The sequence below is a fragment of the Ipomoea nil genome, unplaced genomic scaffold, assembly GCF_001879475.1.
Source record: "Ipomoea nil cultivar Tokyo-kokei standard unplaced genomic scaffold, Asagao_1.1 scaffold3069, whole genome shotgun sequence".
Classification (NCBI taxonomy): Eukaryota; Viridiplantae; Streptophyta; class Magnoliopsida; order Solanales; family Convolvulaceae; genus Ipomoea; species Ipomoea nil.
This window is the reverse complement of record NW_017619497.1, coordinates 3,263,984-3,287,928: the sequence shown is the minus strand read 5'-3', so window position 1 is coordinate 3,287,928 and position 23,945 is coordinate 3,263,984. Positions and strand designations below refer to the sequence as shown.

General features: G+C 33.0%; 2 protein-coding genes across 2 annotated transcripts; one reads left to right on the top strand and one right to left on the bottom strand.

Moving 5' to 3' along the window:
- Positions 1-3,121: 3,121 nt before the first annotated feature.
- On the bottom strand, positions 3,122-6,508 carry LOC109164595 (heat shock protein 83-like). The gene is made up of 4 exons (XM_019313110.1): positions 6,253-6,508; positions 5,970-6,111; positions 5,051-5,331; positions 3,122-4,873 (listed from the first exon to the last, which is right to left on the bottom strand). Exons 1-4 carry the CDS (start codon positions 6,388-6,390, stop codon positions 3,329-3,331), a joined length of 2,106 nt encoding a protein of 701 aa, XP_019168655.1. The 5' UTR covers positions 6,391-6,508; the 3' UTR covers positions 3,122-3,328.
- Positions 6,509-9,336: 2,828 nt separating this feature from the next.
- On the top strand, positions 9,337-12,644 carry LOC109165851 (mitogen-activated protein kinase homolog MMK2-like). Its single transcript, XM_019314809.1, has 7 exons — positions 9,337-9,677; positions 9,905-10,034; positions 10,153-10,290; positions 11,045-11,377; positions 11,816-11,999; positions 12,069-12,242; positions 12,276-12,644. The coding sequence occupies exons 1-6, from the start codon at positions 9,508-9,510 to the stop codon at positions 12,239-12,241; spliced, it is 1,128 nt and encodes a 375-aa protein (XP_019170354.1). The 5' UTR covers positions 9,337-9,507; the 3' UTR covers position 12,242; positions 12,276-12,644.
- Positions 12,645-23,945: the final 11,301 nt, after the last annotated feature.

The window sequence follows — 23,945 nt, the reverse complement described above, 5'->3', positions numbered from 1 at the left end:
TAAAATTCACTTTAATCCAACACAAATCGAAAATAGTGATGGTGGTGATGTGGTGGCGACGGTGGTGGTGGTGTGGTGGCGGTGGTTACAGTGGTGATGATGGTGTGTGGTAGTATGTAGTGGCAGCGGCAACAGTGGTGGTAGTGTGGTAGTGGTAGTGGTGTGAAAATTGAAAAGTGACTTTCCCCAAAAAAGAGGAGAAATCAATTTTCAAGAAAATGAAGGTCGTTTACTCATAGAAACTGTTTTCTGTTTTTTTTTTTTTTTTTTTTTTTTTAATTTTCAATTTTCATTCTCTGATTTCCATTCTCTATTTTCTATTGAGAAAACTTGTTTACTAATACTTTTATTTTAAAATTTATTTTCTAGATTAACGCTATAAAATTAACACAAGTTTAATTTCGAGTGATTTTTAAACATTCATTTTAAATATTTTAAAATATAAAATTGATTTAAATAGAATAAATATAATTTTTACTTTTAAGTCCAATATATATAAGATTTTTACATTTGATATCCGAACTAAATTTATATCCGTATATAACATATATAACTAAAAATATATCTGAACCAATAACCTATTAAGTTCACCTAAAATTTAGTTTAGATAATATTAATATTTTGTTTAGCTAATATTTAAAATATTTTTGGATATATTCATTTGAATGACATGTATATAAATATATAATTTTTACTTCGAATTCTAATTCTAATATAGTAATATATGTGAAATTTCAATATCTGATATCTTGACCAAACTTGTATTACGATATAACATAACTAAAAATATTTGAACCAATAATCAATTAAGTTACGTCAAAATATAAAACTTAGTATAAAGTTTAATTTTTAATTTTGATAATGTGAATAATGTCTAACTTTAAGTATGAACAAATAAATTATGTTTAAATAATAAATGCAAGTAAATAAATAAATAAATAAATAAATAAATATATATATATATATATATATATATATATATATATATATATATATATATATAAGATGGTGATAAATAAAAGAATATGATAATGAATGTAATTATAGTAATAAATAAATATGTAAGTAGATAGTGGTGAAAATATGGTTATAGTGACATACATATAGCCAGATAGATGATAGATGATTTTGTTTTCCATTTAGAAAATAATTTTTAATAGTTTTCGAGTTTTCTAGAAAACTAAAAAATTATTTCCTGTTTTTAAAATGGAAAATTGTGCTAGTAAATATGTTTTCTGTTCTCTAATTTTTTCATTTTTAGAAAATTGAAATTTTTTTAGAGTTAATAAACGGGTTCTGAGTGTTTTTTTTCTTTGACTAAACACTCATTTTTCTTTGACTCACGTTTTCACTCTTTATCAAACACTGAAAATTCAGAAAATGATTTTTAAAAATCAATTTTTGGGTTGCCAAACACACCTTAATATAATTGCAGTTAGCAAAATAAATTGAAAAGCCAAGGTGCAAAATTAAGGTCTATCTTCAATCCTAAGTAATTTATTTATTTTTTCTTGTTTCTTTGATTCCTTATCAATCAAATAGACGAGTATTTAGCAAGGACTTTGCAGAAAGAGTATTGTATATATGAAGATTCATCGAGGGAATTTGAATTTTTTTTATAAATGACCAATATTTCCTTTAATAGTTTAAAATTCAAAATAAATTGTTAATAATAAAAAATTTATAAGTAATAGATTAAAACTACCACTTTTAACATAATTAAAAGAAAAATTTGTATAAGATAATAATTCATAAACCGTACAATTTAGATATAATTAATGAACTAAAATCGTTATTTTACAAAAAATAAAAATAAAAATAAAATAAATATTATTATATTTTAATTCATACTACAAAGAAGAATAGAATAGAAAAAGAATTTAAAAAAAAAATATTTACACGAGTTCCATTTTATTGTTGTTATTTATTATTATTATTATTAAAAAATTAAATAATATTTTACAATAATGAATAAGTTCAGAATAATAAGTACTTAACAGAATATTTTATTACTATAATTTATTTGATAATTATTACTAACATTTATAGATAAATGAAAAAGTAAAAAGTGAAAGATTATAACTTTTGAAAATATATTATAACCCAATAAGGGGTTCGACACCACATTTTAGAATAGTAAAATTTCCATGGGTTGGATTTTGACAAATGGGAAGGCAAAACTTTAACAAAATTTTTCTTCTGCTATTTGCGAATTCATGTCAGAAAAACCTGTACTTTTTTTGCTTTGTTTTTAAAGCTGGCCAACCAACGGCCAGGCCAGCTTCTTTGTTCTATTTTTTTTTTTTTTTTTAGTTTTGTTAAATTCTATTATTAAATTTGTATATGATAAAATTATAATTTAAAAAATTAAAAAGTTTATAATTATAAATTTATTTTAATTTTGCTAAAAATTGTAATAATAATTTTTATAATATTATTTTAATTAAGTTTCCAACAAATGAAAGTTTGCAATTTTAAGTATATATATATATATATATATATATATATATATATATATACACACACGTTATGTATGTTAATTATTTATGTTTATTTTACAATTATAAAATAAATAAATAAATAAAATATTGAGATAAAATGGTGGGTCCACAAAAAGTTTTGAAAAACTTAAAACTAAGAGCATCCACACTAGTAGTTATTTAGGAGTTATTTCTACATGAATTCTCTCCACTCAAAGTTAATAGCTGATGTGGGGAGGAGTTATTTCAAAAATTTTTCTTATGCAAAGTATGGTATATTTGTGGTCCCAATAAGTAAGAGAAATAATTAAAATATAGTAAGTTAAATGGTGGGTGCATAAAAAACTGAAAAATAACTCAAAATTGATGTGGAGAAGAGTTTTTTGTAATTGAATGAGATGATAGAGGATGAAGTGGATGCTAGGACCCACAAATAACTGAGAAATAATCTCAACTGATAAGGATGCTCTAATGGGAAGAAGAGATTTTGTGATTGGGTGAGATAGTAGATAATGAGTTGGATGCTGGGACCCACAAAAATCTGAAGTAAAATCCCCAACTATTGAGTACAGGCAATTAGGCAGCAGATAGTCGTCAAAAAATTTGGGAAGAAAATAAAGAACAAAATTTCAGAACGCATGCCTCAACGAATAGAGTGATGGTGTATAATAGTCCAGACTCCAGAACTATTATTTAGTACGTATATTTCAGAACGATGTCAACTCACAGAAACAGACTCGTTACAAACATGGAAAAAGGTAATGCTTCGTACTATATATACTAGTATGTTCATGTCACTCATAGGACTTCATCACTTGGTTGACAATTCAGCAGAGACTCGATCTGCCTCAGTCGACTTCCTCCATCTTGCTCTCCTCATTGCTTTCCTCCAGTGCAGGCATCTCAGTGTCTTCTCCGGCAGTCTCATCCTCATAGTCATCGATGCTCAGCCCAAGCTTCAACATCCTGTGGATCCTTCCAGCGAAGGTGTTGGGGTCATCAAGGCTGAACCCAGAAGTCAAGAGAGCAGTCTCAAACAGAAGCAGGACCAAGTCCTTCACAGATTTATCATTCTTATCAACCTCAGCCCTCTTTCTAAGCTCCTCCATGATGCCGTTGTCTGGGTTGATCTCCATAGTCTTCTTGCTCGACATGTAAGCACCCATGCTACTATCCCTTAATGCTTGAGCTTTCATGATCCTCTCCATGTTGGCCGTCCACCCATACTCCCCAGTCACCAGGACACAGGGAGAGTCCACAATCCTGTCAGAAACTACCACTTTCTCAACCTTGTCTCCTAGTATATCCTTTATGACTTTACACAGGTTTTCAAATGATTTCTTCTTTTCTTCCTTTTTCTGTTTCTCCTCTTCTGTCTCTTCAAGTTTCAACCCTTCCTTGGTTGCAGCAACCAACTTCTTCCCATCGAATTCTTTCAACTGCCCAACAGCGTATTCATCGATTGCATCCACCATAAAAAGCACTTCATACCCTTTCTTCTTTAGCCTCTCCAGGAATGGAGAGTTCTCTACAGCTTTCTTGCTCTCACCAGTTATATAATAGATATCCTTCTGTCCCTCCTTCATCCTTGTTACATAATCCTTCAAGCTTGTCATTTCATCACCACTTTTCGTAGAGTAATATCTCAGAAGATCTGCAATCTTAGCCCTGTTCTGGCTATCTTCGTGGATACCCAATTTCAGGTTCTTTGAGAAGGCTTCATAGAATTTGATGTAGTCCTCTTTGTTCTCAGCAATTTCAAAGAACATCTCAATGCACTTCTTCACAATATTCTTCCTAATGACCTTCAAAATTTTGTTTTGTTGGAGCATTTCACGGGAAATGTTGAGGGGAAGATCATCAGAGTCCACCACACCTTTAATAAACCCAAGGTACTCAGGGATCAGCTCCTCACAGTTATCCATGATGAAGACCCTCCTCACATAAAGCTTAATGTTATTCAACTTTTTCTTTGTGTCAAAGAGATCAAATGGAGCCCTCTTTGGCACAAAAAGGATGGCCTTGAACTCAAGCTGACCCTCAACAGAGAAATGTTTCCAGTGAAGGGGGTCCTCCCAATCATTAGTTAGACTCTTGTAGAACGAGCAATACTCCTCTTTGGCAATTTCTTCAGGCTTGCGCAGCCAGATAGGTTTTTGTTTGTTAATCAGCTGCCACTCATGGGTCACCTCCTTGATCTTTTTCTTCTTCTTTTTGTCTTTATTTTCATCCACATCCTCTACATCACCCTCTTCTTTCTTGTCCTCCTCATCTTCATCATCACTGATCTCTTTTTCAGTAGTTTTCTCAGTCCAGAGGTAAATTGGGTAGCTAATGAACTCGGAATGCTTCTTCACAAGGTCCTTTATCCTCCTCTCTTCCAAGTATTCCAGCTGCAATAAGACAAGCACAAAATGTTTATGCATGAGTTTCATAACAGAGCTTCACCTAAGCAATAAGGTGAATCTAAACTAGCAGTCATTAACAGAAATTTTTTGTGATATCATAAAAGGGGAACAGGGTGCAGATGGCATTAGTACTAAAAATGCAAAACATAGAAAACATTATACCTGATCATCCTTGAGGAAGAGGGTTATCTTAGTTCCCCTTCCAAGTGGTTCTCCATTTACATCCCTTGTAACAGTGAATGATCCACCAGCCTGAGACTCCCACACATACTGCTCATCATCATTGTGCTTAGTTGTGACGACCACCTTCTCTGCCACCAGATAGGCAGAGTAGAAACCTACACCAAACTGTCCAATCATACTAACATCTGCTCCCGCCTGCAATGCCTCCATAAACTCCTTAGTTCCAGACCTTGCAATAGTTCCCAAATTGTTCACCAGATCTGTTTACCAAAGCAACAATATCATTTATCTATTAATTTACCAAATGCTATTGCAGTACTGTATTTCATGGACATAATTACTTAAACAATTTATGTCCTAAAGAGCTTAAATATTTAGCTGATTCCATCTTCAGGTACAGCACACAGCCATGGATTGCCAACAATACATTTATTGGAAAAATATATCCACTAATCGTGCCGCTACTCCATTCTAAGCAAGCTAGAGATGCATATAAACATGGATTCAACATATTTAAGGATGTAGATCGTACTTAATTTTACCAAATGTTATTGCAATACTGAATTTCATGGACATAATTACTTAAACATTTGATATCCTAAAGAGCTGAAATATGTAGCTGATTATGGATTGCCAATTGGAAAAATATATCCACTAATCATGCCGCTCCTCTGTTCTAAGCAAGTAACAGATCCATATAAACATGGATTCATATTTAACGATGTAGATCTTACTCCGTACAAAATTATTTCGAACCGACTCAAAGCAAAGCAAAATTGGAAACAGAAGCATTATATTCTACTCATAGACTTTTTTCCTCGATAATAAATCACAGAGAGCAGGAATATAGCATACAAACGCTTTACGCATCTGTAAATGAAATTCATAGGCCATATACCTGCTTTAGTCATTCCAACACCACTGTCAATGATAGCTAGTGTTTTATTAACCTTATCAGGCAAAATCCTAATAAATAGCTCGGGCTGAGCATCGAGCTTGCTCTTGTCCGTCAAGCTTTCGAAACGTATTTTATCCAATGCCTAACAGAAAATTCACAATCATTTTTACAGAATCAGCATAAATAGATGAACTCCAATTCACATTCGCAAGCGCAAATTAAAGACGAAAATAAATACTCAGTATGCATGTATTCAAAAAGTAGTAAGAGCAGTAGCGCTTACGTCAGAGGCGTTGCTGATTAGTTCGCGAAGGAAAATCTCCTTATTGCTGTAGAAAGTGTTGATGATGAGGCTGAGGAGCTGGTTGATCTCCGCCTGGAAGGCGAAGGTCTCGCTTTCCCCCATGTGAACGTCCGCCATTAACAGTAGAGTTCAAAAGAGTGAATGCAGTAGCAGGTGCTTGTTCGGGGTTTGAAATGCGTTAGAATATGCAGAGACTTCGAAAATGATGAAGTATAGCGGAGAGAAGGCGGGTATTTATATGGTAGGGGTTTGCTGAAGGCGGTTAGCACGTTCGGGATTCATGAAATACTGGAATAGAGTGGAGTCATCATCTCGTTCTGGTCAATTCTAGACTTTTCTACGCTTTCTCTGCAATTTCTGGTGCTTTCTTTTTATATCAAATTCCAATTTTGCCCTGCTGTTAATGATGAATGCATCATTTTTTTTTTGTTTTTTTTTTTACAAAACAATAAAAGGATTCTATTAATAATGATGGGTAGGAAAAAAATGAACGAATACAATCGAGAGGATGTTGTCCCAATTATGGGAGTAGAGACAATTACCCTTGTTAGTTTGTGGGTAATCTAATTCGCTGATCTCCTAACAAAAATATAATTTATTGATTTAAAATTGGCCATTAAACTTTTATAATTGTGGATAATAAGACCCATTGCGATCTGTTTGGGGTGTTGTTCTTCAGCTCATTAATTGTATTTAAACAGTCAATTTTTAAACGAATGAACTTGACGTTCTAGTCTTTTAGTCAAAAGAGAACTTTCTTATAGGCTGGAGTTTCTACCAACGCCGGATACTGAGGGCTGTCGAGATGAATGCATCATTTATTTGACAATCAAGCAGTTGTTTTTCACTTGTTTGTAAAGAAGCATTTAATAAAATTAATTGTTTATTGTTGACATGTATAAAGACATCTAAGGGTATGGATATATTTTTATTTAATTATTTTCATAAATAATAGAGAAATTTATATTTTGTACATGAGTTAAATTTATAGTGACCATTGCACTTTGTCATAAGTTATAATAATCATAATAATGTAATTCGTATTGTATTCCATACTTATTCTTAAAGTGGTGCCATTGGTCGCTGATGTTAGGGATTTATAGACATGGTTAAATCTTATGACAATTATATAAAAACCAACCTCAAGCTAAGATAAAAATGAAAGTTATTTCAATTCTGATTTCAAACATAATCGTAAAATTTCTCTTCCTTTTGCATTGCATGAGACTGAACGATGAGGGGACAAATTTCCAGCTACACAAATTTCTTAGTGACCCATAGTAGCAAAATGGTTTTAAAGATTCTAGTCAAAACAACGAGGTGTGGCGATGCTTCTCTTCTCCTCTATGGCCATTCTTCTTTGAATTGCCATTGATGTTGTCAATAATCTAGTGATGAATATTGAATAGTAGCGACGATGAAACTTCCGCTATCTCTAATAAAGACATAATGAATGATAAGCTCGAACATTTTTTTTTTAATTTTTTACAGTTTTTAATTTCAAACTTTTCTATTACAAATTTGACTGTCTCTTTTCATTAGTGTGGATTAGGTCATTGGTGTGGATTTGGGTAACACGAATTTAGTTTGAGGAATAGAAGGAATGGATTAGGTCATTGGTGTGGATTTGGGTAACACAAATTTAGTTTGAATTGAGGCTTTTTGTTTGATTTTTCCATTCTTGCAAATTGGCCCCACATATTTGATATATGCTTTCAATTGAGTCATTTTTTCAAAGAATTAATAAGTCCAAAATTCATATAATTTTATTTTATTTTATTCAATAAATGTCATAAGGACATATGTATAAATAATATAATGCTAATAAACATCAAATTGGACCATTTAAATTATAATAATCCTATAATGTAATATAGGAAGCAAACACAAATTCTTGACTTATAAATATAACTCCATAACATTTTTTTGTGTAACACATCACCACTTTTACATTGAAAGTTATCTCTAAGTTTGGGTGAAGATGAAGTACTAGAACTACAAGATGACATTTTATAAATAGAGGCTAAATTAGTCTTTAAATATGGAAAAAAAATAATTATATATTTAAATATATAAAATACAATACATGTATTTAGGTACTTACCTTGTTAGAGTTGGAGAATTGTTTTTGGAGTAGTAATTTGTTTGAAGAAGCATGATAAATCATGATAAGAGGAGAATATAGTGTAAAATCACGTTAGAAAACAATGTTACGTACATTGATTAAACTAGTCATTAGAAGACTCGCAAATTAAACCACTATGAATGATTATGAAAGCACCATAAATGTAATACTTCTCCTATGATGACCACCAAGCCTTACAACTTTTAGTGAGCCCTACCTACAAGCTTTACAATCTCTAGAGCTCCACAAGAGTACATAACAAAATAATAGTGGAGTGTGGTTAGATTTAGTCTAAAAAGTTTTATAGTTTTCATATTTATTGCTTCCATGTTAAAATCATTATTATGTATCATTGTTGAACATGTTATTTGATTTATTATACAACAGACCCAAATCGCTTATTCTGTACTAGTGACTGTATGTTGAATAATATAATTAACGCTAATTATTGAGCAATTTGTGTTATTTCATTAAAAATCCCACAAAAAAAATCATGTCCTTTTGCCCAATTGCTTTGTCATCAACACTGCACCGAGGCAAACGAGGCCATGAAGGTATTGGCTGCAATGCTTTTCACACCGACCTCGTAACGCTCTATGCGTAAAAACTTTGATTATGCACTTAAGTTTTATGCATGCATGATACACATCTCTCAACATGTTTCATGCATTGGTTTGATTAATATGACACTTTGTGTGACAATTTAGGTGTTTTACATACCCATTAAGTAGTGGTGTTCACTTCCATGCACTTCTTTGTGTTTTGCACATCAATTATGAATACATGTTTTGTGCACCAACTCCCCTTAATATATAAAATTATGTTTATCTAAACACGGATAAAGTAGTTGAATGAGACAGGAAAATTAAGTACGCCGTATATTTTTTAAAGAATTCTTTTTTGGTTTTTTGCCAAGTGACTAAGTCAGTCTACTTTATTTCACGGGATATTCAAAACCGCGTTTACAGAATCACAGGTTCAAAACCAAACAGACCCTAAAGTAATTCAAACCTCATAGAAAATCCGATCCCAGCAGCTAATTTCCGACGATCTCAGCTCCGGCGCCGCCCATCTCCGGCGGACCGTTATTAGCATCACGGCTTAACCTCATGGCAACAGAAACCAGCTCAGCTTCTTCCAATGGCGCAAACATTAGAGGCGTTCCCACTCATGGCGGCCGCTACGTTCGCTATAATCTTTACGGCAACTTATTCGAAGTCTCGAGTAAATATGTTCCCCCCATTCGCCCCATCGGTCGCGGCGCTTATGGCCTTGTCTGGTAAACAAATAGCAATACAAGTATATGTATAAACATTGATTGTTTGTGTGTTTATTGTAAAAGTTGAAGTAAATGCGTCTGAGATGCTGCAGGTGGCTTAATATGAAGTATGAAGTTGAAGTATAGTGTTGTAGGGATTTTGTTTTCTACTGGAGTTGACTTGGTTGATCTAAGTATAGCCAGATTTTAGGTTTAGCTTTAGTAGATTAATAATTTGTATCTTGCAGTGCGGCGGTGAATTCAGAAACCCGAGAGGAAGTGGCTATTAAGAAAATTGGCAATGCCTTTGATAATAGAATTGATGCTAAGAGGACTTTGAGGGAAATTAAGTTACTGAGGCACATGGATCACGAAAATGTGAGTTTTACACATTTATTTTTTGTTTGGATTAGTTTATTGGACATAATTAAAGACTTTCCTTTTTTCGATTTAGCATCAAATTTGGATTAATATTCACTTTTTGTTGGGTATTCAGATTGTTGCAATTAAGGATATCATAAGGCCGCCAAAGAAAGAGGCTTTTAATGATGTGTATATTGTTTATGAGTTGATGGATACTGACCTTCATCAAATCATTCGTTCTGATCAGCCTTTAACAAATGATCACTGTCAGGTATGGCTCTTAGCCTGTTATTTGACTCTTTTTTGTAAATAATTTGCATTGAATGGCAAGTAATTGTTTTCTCATCACTTTTATTAGCTGACAGAAGTGATTACATTTAGAAAAAAAGTATTTTCTTCTTTGTTGGTCATCTTTGCTATGTAAATATGATTTTCAGATGCAGTGGATAAGAAACAATCATAATGTCTGGCTCTTGATACTAAGGAAAACTTGTATGTTGGACTTTTTAGGGTTGAGAAGTGGGGAGGGGGGGGGGGGGGAGGGGGGGGGGGTCGAAAAAAAAAAAAACCAAAATGAAGATGTGTTTGATTGTGGAGTAAGAAAAATGGTGATTTAACATGTGTATTGTCTCTTAATTTAGTGTCAATATCATAGTAACAGTTGTAGTTCTTATCTGGAATTTGATGAGCGAAATTTCTTATTTTGTTGTTATCCTTTCATGGATAGAGGAAACTATTGTTGCTGTTATGGAAATTTCCAGCCTCTATCAATGTATCAATGGTTTATGCTTCTTTAATTGTGTGTGTGTCTATAAACACTCACACACCTTTCTTTCTTTAATTTTGTTATATTTGACGGGGGAAATGTGATTTGAAGCCAGGACTAACGCCTATAATGGGGCTTAGTTTACCATTAAGCTAAACCTCAAACACCTGCTTCTTCAATATATATCATTTTGGCATATGGTTTTATCCTCTGGCTCAAATTAGCTCCTGAGACTGACAAAATTTGATGAACTTTGCAGTACTTTATGTACCAGCTCTTAAGAGGACTGAAGTATGTGCACTCTGCAAATGTTTTGCATCGTGACCTGAAGCCCAGCAATTTGCTTCTTAATGCAAATTGTGACCTAAAGATAGGAGACTTTGGTTTGGCAAGGACAACATCAGAAACAGATTTCATGACTGAGTATGTTGTCACTCGCTGGTACCGAGCACCTGAACTGCTCCTTAACTGTTCTGAATACACTGCTGCAATTGATGTTTGGTCTGTTGGGTGTATTCTTGGTGAAATAATGACCAGAGAACCTTTATTCCCTGGCAAAGATTATGTTCATCAGCTGAGACTTATCACTGAGGTAATGTGTTTGGAGTTTATCATTAGACTAATATAATGACAGTGAAACAAATTGCCACTCTAGGTGCCATTATGAGTTCTATCTTTAATTGTAGTGCAAAACATATAGCTTTTGAATTGGTTCCAAAATATAGAATTTTGGTTGTGTTCCCTGTACTGTTCTTTTGGCAGTAATATAATATCTGATGCAGACCCTTTAGTCATTCTGGCTTGGATCACCAGTTATTGTTCCCATTAACTGATTTTTTTGGCTTGTTCAATGACAGAATGACATACTTGGGTGGAGAAAGACCAATATAAGAGATGAGAGATGAGTGAATAGATAGATAGAGGGAATTACAGAAGACCTGATTCTATTTTTGTTCTTTTCATCTAGCTATATATTCATTTTGTTTACCCTGTTCCTGATGCTTCTCCTTTTGCTTCATCTGTCTAAAAGCTCTTAGGATCACCTGATGATGCCAGCCTTAGATTTCTGCGAAGCGATAACGCACGAAGATATGTCAAACAGCTTCCCCAGTACCCTAGGCAACAATTTAAAGCAAGATTTCCAAATATGTCTCCTTTGGCTATTGATTTGCTAGAAAAAATGCTTGTGTTTGATCCCAATAGAAGAATTACAGGTAAGCATCTGTGATTTACTCTTCATAAAAGTTCAGTGCGTCTAATTAATGCAGTTGATATTCATGCAGTTGATGAAGCACTCAGTCATCCGTTTTTGTCATCTCTTCATGATATCAACGATGAGCCAATCTGCCCTAGGCCCTTCTGGTTTGATTTTGAGGAGCCTTCATTCAATGAAGAAAACATCAAGGAACTGATCTGGAAGGAGTCCGTTAAATTTTATCCAAATCCAGTGGAATAGCAAGTGCAATTATCACGCCTGCATTTTCTGTCGTATAAATACTGAGAACTCGCTTTGTTCAATTCTCGAGTACAAGATTTGTGACAATTGCTCGGGGAACATATATTAGCTTTTCCGTGGTCGCTGGCTAGATCATGAGAGGACTCGTTATGCGAACCTGATATCCCGGCTGGAAGCTAGTATAGCCTGATATTGCAGCTGGAAGCTAGTCCAAGATATGGTGAAGTTGGTAGTAGTTCCCATTGTTTTGATGTTACTATGTCGGCCTTTGTATTTCCTCGTATATACAGACAATAATGTTGCAATGAATCTATATTTATGTAAAAGCAACAACATTTCTTGTTGCCAAACTGTGACACTCTTTTAGACAGGTTGGAAAAAAATCGAGATTGTGTTGTTTCCATCTCTGGCTTCATTTCGTTAATTCATTATACGAATAGGATTACACGAAACACATACATAAAAAATACTATACATACAAGAGTGGTGGTCTAAGAATGTTGAAAGTCATTGATGTGGTATGATGCATGATTTACAGGTAGCTAGGTTTTGAAGGTTGGGAAGAAGTGGAGGTGATGATGATGGCTGCAAGTGAATGAAATGCTTTTGCTGCAATCCTCATCTTGATTTGCCCTCTTTTGGGGATAAGCCTTCTTCTTCTTGTCCTCAACAATTCAGTGCCCACTAACCTTGCTGTTGAAGAAGGCTCATCATTAACAACCTTGCTCTTCATCTTCCTCTGCATCTTATCTGCAGTTTCATGGAATGAAGCTAGAATATGTTGAGGCTAGGGGTTTATATAGAAGAAAAAAGATTTTAAAATAATTAAAAAGAAAAAAAAAAGTATAAAATTCAATGACAAATGGATTATCTATTACCATCTTATATATAGTGTTAGGTTCCTCAGGCAAGTAGGCAAGACAGTGGGGTGCCATGACAGCTAAAAAAAATTTGTGCAGATCATGGTTTGACAATGACATGAATGTTGAAATTAATGGTATTTGTTTTTTTTTTAATGTTACCGACTCTATTACAATGTAGTATTGTTCATAACTACTTTCTCAACCTACTGAAATACAAAGAGCCAATAACACCTCTAGAGGTTTGAACTCACAACTTCCCATATGGGAGTCCAACCTGGGTGTCATCTGAGCACAAAGTATTTGGCTTGTTATTTGATTAGTTAAATGGGAAATTTACATATTTGGTCTGGAGTTAAAACTTAGGTATAAAACTAAATCTTTTTTTTTTTTTTTTTTGAATAATAAATAGTTTTGGTTGTTAATATTCTGTTAAATTTGAGTGAAAAATTAATAAAAATGCTTAAATCGTAAAAGATAAACATGAAACTTTAATATTCTCGTACTTTTTTCTTATATGAGACAAATATTCTTAGGGCTTCAGCGAGTTTATTTGTTCTACTCAAAATTTGAAGCTTGTTAAATAGACTCAATGAAACTTGGGGACGATTTGTAGCATATAAGAGGAAGAAAAAGAAATCAAGAGTTCATATTTACCTCTACCATTAAATTTTTTTTATTAGTTTTCTGTTTAAATCTAATTGAATATTAAAAAAAATAGAATTGTCATTTCGGGAATAAATTGAGGAATTGAGTCTATTTTTTATTTAAGGGAAAGTCCATGGCAAATTATGCCGTGCATCCGTATGCACCATGTATGGTGCATACGGATGCAAAAACGACGTCGTTTTATTAAAAACGCGTGTCTCCTCTTAATAAAAAATTTAGGTTCGATTCCCAGCAACAACATATGAACTAAAATTTCAGAATCGATAAACTAAAATTTCAGAATCGATGAACTATAATTCCAGAATCGATGAACTATAATTCCAGAATCTATGAACTAAAATTCCAGAATCTAATCTGTGAACTAAAAATTTCAGAATGAATGAACTAAAATTCCAGAATATATGAACTAAAATTCCAAAATCGATGAACTATAATTCCAGAATCAATGAACTAAAATTCTATAATCTATGAACAAAAATCCCATAATGAATGAACAACATAATGTTGTTGCTGGGAATCGAACCTGAATTTTTTTTTTAAATGGGAGACACGCATTTTTAATAAAACGACGTCGTTTTTGCATCCATATGCACCCTGCACCATGAATGGTGCATACGGATGCATAGCATAACTAGTCCATAGTCACTACTAAAAATGCATTTGGGGTGAAAATCATCTTGTGATTTTAGTCAACAAATGATCAGACCAACTCAAACTGAGAAGACCAATGGACAATTCTCACATAATTAAACTTGAAACTTTATGGTTATCAAATCAATTGTCCGATCAATGTCCTCTTAAGGAATATAATTGAGTCAAAACTTAATATAATGTGGTATAACTCAAGGATCAAGTATGTCATTTTCCCTCTTGCATATTAAGGCCCTGTTTGGTAAAATAATTAGCCTATCAGTCAACTTTGGCTTATTTGACCACTATTAGCTGTTTGACTATATGAGTTTTTGAGTAATTAGCTTTTTGTAACAATTTATTGTTCCAAAATGCTAAAATTTCAAATACTGTTCAATGTAGTTTGTTTTTTTTTTTTGAGAAAGTCATTTTGAATGTAATTAGCTAACAGCTAATAGCTAATCTACCAAACACTTTTCTACAATGAGCTAATGCTATGAACTAGTCAAACTCATTAATTCAATCAACTATCAGTGAGCTAACCACCATTTACCAGACACCCCTAAATATATATGTATATATTAGAACCATAACCTCAATATTTCATAGTAAAATGAAGTTTCGACTAATTCAAAGTTGAGCTGCAATTAACTTAAGCCCCCGTTTCAAGTGCATGAATGTTTGTACATTATAATCTGTACAAAAGACAAAAATTAGGATATGAAAACAACCTCAGCTCTTATTTTAATCTGCATGTTTCTGCAACCGCACATGTTGCAGAGACAAGTGTAGCATATACTAATGAAGATTGAAGAGATCAAAAGCAGCTTCATCGTCGTCTGTGTGTCTCCAAATCCAGTTAGGTCTGCAAAAGATATATATATATCCGCAATTGGAAACATTTAATATTATTGACAAGAACCATCGTACTAAGCTTCCCCTTTCCAAGATAGCCGCTGCATGATTTTTCTGTTGGGTTGAACATGTGCTGCGCCCAATCATATGATCTTCAAACCCTTGAAACAAGGACCCCATCATATATAATTAACCTAGCTGGCTAGCTGCGCTGCTCCCTGCAAACCTTCACGTTTCATATTTAAATCCTTAGCCTATCTGTCAAATGTCAGAAAAAACAAAACAACCAAATCTTCGATCTTGTCAATAGTTTTTCAATTACCTCTGCGTGTTTTGTCTTCTGGTATCCTGCGAAAACCGGAGAGCAGGCCACCCCCGCACGCGTTCCATATCATTATATTATTTATGCATCTCATGTCATCAGTTACGTCGCTGAGTAAATAAATCATATGAAGCACTGCGGGGTTAGCTCAAGTAGTAGACCTGACCTAAAATTAGCACTATATAGGGTGGGGTTTAACTACAACCACCTAAATAGATCATAAGTGCTTACCACTACGCGAAAAGTTATAACGCGTAATGAATGTATAACTTTATTTCCTTATTTTCGAGAGGCAGAGTGCTGGACTTGATCCTTCAAGTCTACGCAGGCCTAACAGTTTCCTAACCACCAATTACTGGATTTGGCCCTTTAGTGGCCTCTGCCCAACAGATCCCTGGTGTGCAACAACAAGGATTGACTGGGAGGCTACTTCGGCAACTAGCCATTTACTTTTTACAGCGACTCCTAAGCAGGGATTTTTGGGTGTTAGGATTAGTCTGGCGTAAGTTGTAACATAATGTATCAAAAAATAAAAAATCATATGGATGAATTTGATTTGGTGCAAGTTGGTGTGTAGGGAATCTTGTACGGGCAGACAGTCCTGCTGTCATGCCACCCTATCCACATCAATGTTTAACAAACGCTAGCTTTTGTCAACTTTCCCAGATCAATGGTTTTTCTTCCCTGGTTTTGCGTTGAGGTCTTCTATATAAACCCCCCCATCTCACTCAAATGAAGAGCAAGACAGACAGTTATTCAACCAGCCATCTCTTTCCTGAATTAATCTCCAGTAGTCTTTTGAGCTTTAATTTGAAGCATGAATCAGAAGATAATCTGCAGGGTGTCTGCACCAGCAACTCAAAGGTTAAGGAGCATGAAGCCTTTGCCAAAGAGAGGGCAGATAAAATCCAGAATAGCGGCAAACGCCTTCCACTCCATTGTTTCCATGCTATCTGCTGCCTCTTCGCCTCGCCACCATTCCATCAGGAAATCTTAAGCAACTGTTGGAAATTATGGAATTTTCGACCACCTGAAAGTGATCTTATATCAAGTAGAAAACAAAAAATGGTGTGAAATAACAACTAAGGTTTTTTTAGTGGTCGGAACAAGGCTTTCGACTTAATTTAAGATCATTTTCAGGTGGTCGAAAATTTCATAATTTCCAGCAATGACCACCAGACATTAGGCAGTTATGCATGCAGGATCGGAGTTAATATTAGAATTGGATTTCCCATTCTGTTAATTCTCCCTGCTGTATCCTTATTGGTTGGATACATGCATGCATATATGTTCATTAGATTTTGATTTTGACATCTAAATGTAATAGAGTACATTAGCCTTCATGGTTCCAAGTTCAACTCCCCCCTAGGAATTGTGTATTGGTCTTCTTAGTTTGAACCGATCAGTTATGGACAATTTAAATTGATTTACCTCCTTATAATCATTTCTGATAATGACTTTGAATCAAAGAATTGAAACTCTTTGACATTTGCACAATGAACAAATTGTTGTTTTCCTCCTTCCTGGAGAGTTCCCACTAAAAAAATCAGCGAAAGATTTTGCCAGACATGTTAAATACGGGCTAGTATTTGTTGGCCCAAAAACTTGCCTTACGGCCCAATCCTTGTTGCATTATTACGTATCAAAGGAATAATTATTTTTCATGAAGAAATGAAGATTTTCAATTCTTTAAAAATGGTTTGACATACTTTAAAATAATCTTTAAAATATAATAAAACATTAAAAATTCTATTCACAACCAAGCTTTCAGATGAGTTTATACAACCTGAAACTTAAATCTAAATTGAGTTTGAAGTGAACTTTGAATTTCGAATTTCGAGTTGAGTCAATTCAATTGAGTTGTGAACTTGTAGTGGTCCTTTTAATTTATCGATTCGACTCAACTTATATACACTCTTAAGTGGGTTATTAATACAATTGTAAAATTGGAGGTCTCCTGTGTAATAGTCAAAATTTTGCTTGCACAATTCAGGTCAAATTTAAATTAATATTACAATATATAGTAATGATACCGGGTGTAATATTGAAAACAAAAGTTTTATATAATGCGACATAATTGTCACACTATAATAGACGAGGTTGATCGAATGTGTGGACATAATTGTCTGTCTAGTACGTAGTATGACCAGTGGGACATTTGATTAATTATGTCTATTTATTATTATTGGGTTTGCATATTTCAATCAATCACCTTCCTAATACAAAGACTCTGGTGCCCGGTTGGTCATATTTCAAATGGGATAATAGCCGCACTTTTTGGCAGATTGCATTTGGGCAAATTGTCGTGCGTGGGTACAACAAAAATACATTTTTAATATATTAAAAATATGTTATCAGTATGTTAAATATACATTATATAAAATAATACATTTTCAACATTCAAATAATATATTTTAATTTTTCTGAATATAATGTATATTTTAATATACTAAAAGTATATTATTTGTGTACTTAAATGTACATTATTTAATAGTATGATCCACACAATAATCATTATAGGCTTTGTAAAGTTTGATATTTAATTAGTTCAAAAGGTTTATTTCTACCGTCAAATCTCAACACAGCTCAATTGATCAACTAATACAAAATAACTTCACTAGCTTTGCTTTGTTAGAGTTGCATAGTGCAAGATCCGGATCCTACCAAAAAAGGAGGTATGAATAGGCCTATAGGTCGCACATCCTGTAATTTATCTTCTCTACCTACTATTTTCACTTCCTTTAAGTTTGGGGTTACTTATATTAAAACAATTGTATGAAGAAATAATACAAATATATAGATCAAATGTGTCAAAGCGGAGACCTAATATATATATATATATATATATATATATATATATATATATATATATATATATATATATATGGTTGCATTCAAATACAAACCCCTTAAAATACAAACTTGAGCTCGTGCACACATTAACATACTTACATGCACACAGAACGTAGGAGAAAAAATCACAAACATCCATTAAAGTTCGTGCACACATTAACATACTTACATGCACACAACGCCTAGGAGGAAAAAATCGCAATCATCCATCAAAGCTCGTGCACACATTAACATACTTACATGTACACTGGGCACACGGCCAACAATATCTCGGATTAGCTCGTGCACAAATTAACATACTTACATGCAATGCACACAATTTGTATTTTAAGAGGGGTTTGTATTTGAAAATAATCCTCTCTCTCTCTCTCTCTATATATATATATATATATATATATATATATATATATATATATATATATATATATATAAGAGAAATAAATAATAAAATCACATAAAATAAGGTGATGAGTTACATCAATTACATTCATAAAGATTAACAAGAGAATATTATAAGGGAGGACATATATGTCGAACTTGCAATTCAAGCTATGTTGAAATAAATGAAGATGCCAACTAGTATGCACACATGTTGCATGGCTTACTTGTAGAAATGTTTGACAGACCATAACCAATCTATTTTAAAAGCAGGGTTCAAAAATCTTGTTTAGACACCAATTAATCGACGCCTAGGCGTTAGGAGCGTCGACTGGCCGCCCAGCGTATCACCATAATAAGTTGTCTAGGCTGTCGGATCGACTAGGCCTCTCAGGCGCTGGCTAGGCTGCCCAGTCGTCCGATTAGCTATTGTTCCCTTTTTTTAAAAAATAGGTTATTTCACTCAAAATGACTATTATTTTTAGCAAAATAATCTAAAACTGTTCAAACTCTAGATGTTTGTTGGGTTAATATTTAATATTTTAATATTAACTATTAAAGTATTAAATAATTTATAATTATTAAGTTTTTAAAAAAAATTAAAATATATTTTTTTTTAAAAAACACGATTACCTAGACACCGATTAATTGCCGCCTAAATACTTCTCGATTATCGTGGAGTGCCTAGCGATTTTTTAACCATGTTGAAAAGTAAAAAGTAAAAACACAAACATGAAAGAATTTAAAAAGTCGTTTTCTTAATTAGGTGCACTAAGTCAATGGTTAACAACTCAAAATGACCTGCTTCTGAGTTTGCTACTTGATCAAAGCAAAATGCTCAAAGCTCCATTAGGCTATAATTAATTAGAAGACAAATAACATGTCATTATTTAAGTCAACCGAGATATTTTCGAATTTCCATCTCAATTCTCAAAGCAGCATTTTGTTCCGTGCAAATTATTTTATAATGAACCCCCAACTCACTTTACAAGGTAAATTTCAAAGATAATAATGACTCACAATTACATTTACCACAAATTATTGTGGCCCCTAGTTCAATTTGTAATAATCTTGTCTAAATTCATAATATGTAAAATTATATATAAATAAATTGAAGATACATAATATACTAATGGTATATATATATATATATATATATATATATATATATATAATTTGGATTAGGATTAATCGTGCGTATGGTAAACACTAGATCACGATATACCAATTGTACATTTACTATTCATTATTATAATAACTAATAAGCCATAATTCTACTGAATTTTTAATGTAATTTTTGAAACCCACATTCATTATGTTTTTAACTAAATATTAATCAAATTATATATAGGTTAATGTTCCAATAAGAATTCCTCCCCAGTGAGAACTTTCGAACTATTACATGAATGCACACAATTTATATTGGAGTAGTTTATGTGCATCTGTGTAATAGATTGTGTCATTCATGAAGGTTCTTATGTTCTCACCTAAGGGGTGGTTCTCATTTGATCATTAATACCGAATCAAATGAGAACGAGCATGCAGGAGAGAATTAGGAACCAATCACATACATACAGTTGTCTATCTGGAAAGATCTAACCGATTGGAAGCAATTTTAAAAAAAACGTATGTACTGGTGTTTTTGTAAATAACTCGAAGTTTGAAGTTCAAGTAAAATGTGTTAAAAGTGCAATTAGCAGCTTCATTGTGTGCAACAATAGTGCAAGTAAAATGTGTTAAAAGTATAAGTAAAATGTATTAAAAGTGCAAGTAGCAACAACTTTAATTTGTAAATTGCAACAATATAATTTACACCCGGGCAATAATATTAAGCGCACTTGACGTTATCATTAGTTGCACCAATTGAAATGTAAGTTACATGTACTTTATAGTGTAAAATGTTGCACTTTTAAGTGATTTACTTGCACCGTTTACTTGCACACTTGCACATGTTACTTGCATTTCAATGTTCGAGTTATTCACAAAAATGTCACTATTTTTTTTTTTTTTTTTTTAATTAAATTGCTTATGATCCATTGATCCTTCTAGATCAGCGGTGCGCTTCGATAGTTCCTAACTCTTTCCTGGACAACAGTTCTCACAGGAGTGTACACAATCACCCAGAACATAACACAACACCTTGTTCTGATGTCTTCTACTCTACGTGTTTGTCTCACTAAATTAAAGCAACAAACATTAACAAAACAATCAATTTTCTTATATTTATTTAATAATAATAACAATAATTTATTGTTTAAATGAAAGGATTTAATAAATAGAAACTCCTATTTTGTTGGTGACTTACCTATTTTGACGGAAGTTTAGAATTTTGCTTGGACAGATTGTTCCTTAATTGATATTATGGCAGGTTTATATTTTTTATTAGGCGCATAAATATAGGCTGTTGATTTTTAATCATAGTCGTTGATTACTTATTTCTAAAGCTACGATTTGTCTATAGTTTTCATGTGGGAGGGTGTTCTCATGGGAGCTCGACTGGTTGCAGTATATTTTACCAAATAAATAAATACCTGGAGTATCGGGTTATCAATCCATAGGGAAGCGGGACGTATCAAGCACTAGCTACTAATCTATTCACGATAAGCTAATCCTATCGAAAGGGGGGATTGATTGACTGTAAAAGTAGAACTAATTAAAAGGGAACAAGGTGACCAAGTTGATGAAAACAATAGAGTAAAAGTGAGATTTTTGGTGTTCAAGTGCTTAATCACCTAGTGCTAATCTAAAGTGCAATATCTATTTGGGTTCAAACAAGTGTGAGAATGCATACAAGGGAAGGAATTACTCCCATAATTCAAACATAAAATAATGCGTGTGAATATTCATTCCCATGATATAAAAACTCAAACAACTCAAGAACAAGCATTCAAAATAAATCCTTAATTAATATGTTATCTCCCAATGAGCAATAGTCAAGTGCAATTGTGGTGCTCTAAAATATGCCCTAACTCCCATTAAGACATAAAGATAGCAATCAAACAAGTAATTTAGGCCTTAACTACTAGCATCAACAAAATTGCAACACAAGTCATAAAACCCAAATGTAAATATATTAATGAATTTAAGAACTAGGCATATAGGTTCATAAACACTTTCACCCAAAAATCCCTAAGTTGTTTAATTTTAGCCACTCATGGCCAGATTAGCAATCATTGCAATAATATAAGAGAGTTTACAAGAAACAAAGAAAGTAAAAGAAAAGGGGAAGAGATTCTCCCGAATCTTCCTAACTTTTCCTCGCTCTTCTCCAAGTGATGCTCTCACTCTTTTTGTCTCCAAAAATGCAGCTTGACCCTAGGGTTTGAGGAAGATAGGCCTTTTATAGTGGGAGCCAAATAGGGGTAGAACAAGAATTTCTACACAGCTGAACTCTCGCGCAGTACGGACATTCAACGCATCGAGCCTTGATTTCCTTTCTTCAAACTGCACATTGGAAATTTTCGACGCTTCGAGCTTGAAATCTTGCTCAGCCACAGCTACTGGAAATTCTCGACGCGTCGAGCCTTCAATATCAACATTTTCAATTCTTTTTGGCTCCATGCATGCTTTAAAGACTTCCCTTGCTTTTACATTTGCACTACAATGGTTTCAAAACACTAACAAACACCGTAAAAATATTCAAATCAAGCATTAAACCATATCTACATTAGAAAGCAAGGAAATGAGCATTGAAAGTGATAATTTAATGAACTAATTAAAGCCAAAAAGTAGATTTAAATTAAGAGGAAAGACATGCACAAATGAGATTATATCACCGACGCTACATATATACATACATACATACATACATATAGGGCCATGCTACCATGAGAATTGATGGGGATTATTTTCCGAACATCGTGCCTATATTGTGGTCGGTTATGGACCTTTGGGACGGGCCGAGCCCAACCCGACCATGACCGACCTTAAAAGGCAAGCTTCCCGACCTTAAAAGCCCAGCTTCCCGACCTTATGTATACGCCGAGTTATTAACTAATTAGTCTTTGAAAATTAAAATTTTAAAATCCCGAATGTCTTAAACTTGTTTTATGAATGTTTGAAAATTGTAACATCAATATTTTATCCTTTAAAATTTTGTTTGTAAATCTTGAAATGCACGGTAAAGTAATAAAACAATAAAGGGATAAAGTACAAATAAGCCACTGAACTATTTGGGAAAAAGCAATTAAGTCATCGAACTCAAATAACCCACAAATAAGCCATTGAACCCGGAAAAAAAAGAGCAATTAACATTTTTAACAGGTTAACTCCAGGTTTTTGCTGACTGTATTGCCAAATGTTTATTTTATTTACATTTTTTTATTATTATAATTCATCTACATAGTAATATATTTTAAAGTAATTATAATCAAAGTAGTTTTGTATTGTCTAGATCTAATTTATTTATTTATTATTATTATTATTTTAAACAAAAGATCTAGTGAAAAAATAATAATAAATAAACAAGTCAAATCTCGACAAGACAAAACTATTTTGATTATAATTATTTTAAAATATAATACTATCCAAGTGGATAATATTAATAAAATAATAATAATAATAAACGTAAATAAAATAAACATTTGGCAATCCAATCAGCAAAAACCTGGAGTTAACCTGTAAATAATGTTAATTGATCTTTTTTTCAGGGTCCAATGGCTTATTTGCTCTTTTTTTCCGGGTTCAATGGCTTATTTGAGGGTTATTTGAGTTCGATGGCTTAATTGCTGTTTCTCAAATAGTTCAGTGGCTTATTTGTACTTTATCCCAACAATAAATAATGCGTGAAACTCTAAAGTTAACAGTGAGAATTAGAGAGCCTTTTGTAGTACGTGGTTCAATAATAGTACAATCCTTTTAGTTTACTCTTCTCCTTGATCAGTTGGAGAAAATTCACTATACAAATGTGAGCCTTGACTTTGAGATTTGAATCGTAACATTTATATTGTTGATTGATCAAATATGAAGATATATGTGTTATATGAATACGTCAAGTGACTAATGGTCTGATAATTTGATGGTGTATTACCCTAACAATGTCCATTCCTAGCTAATTCTTTCATTAATAAGGTTTCAATTTTCACTTTTAATCATGCTAATAAGCTAGTTATATTAATTACAATTATTTGAAATGTCT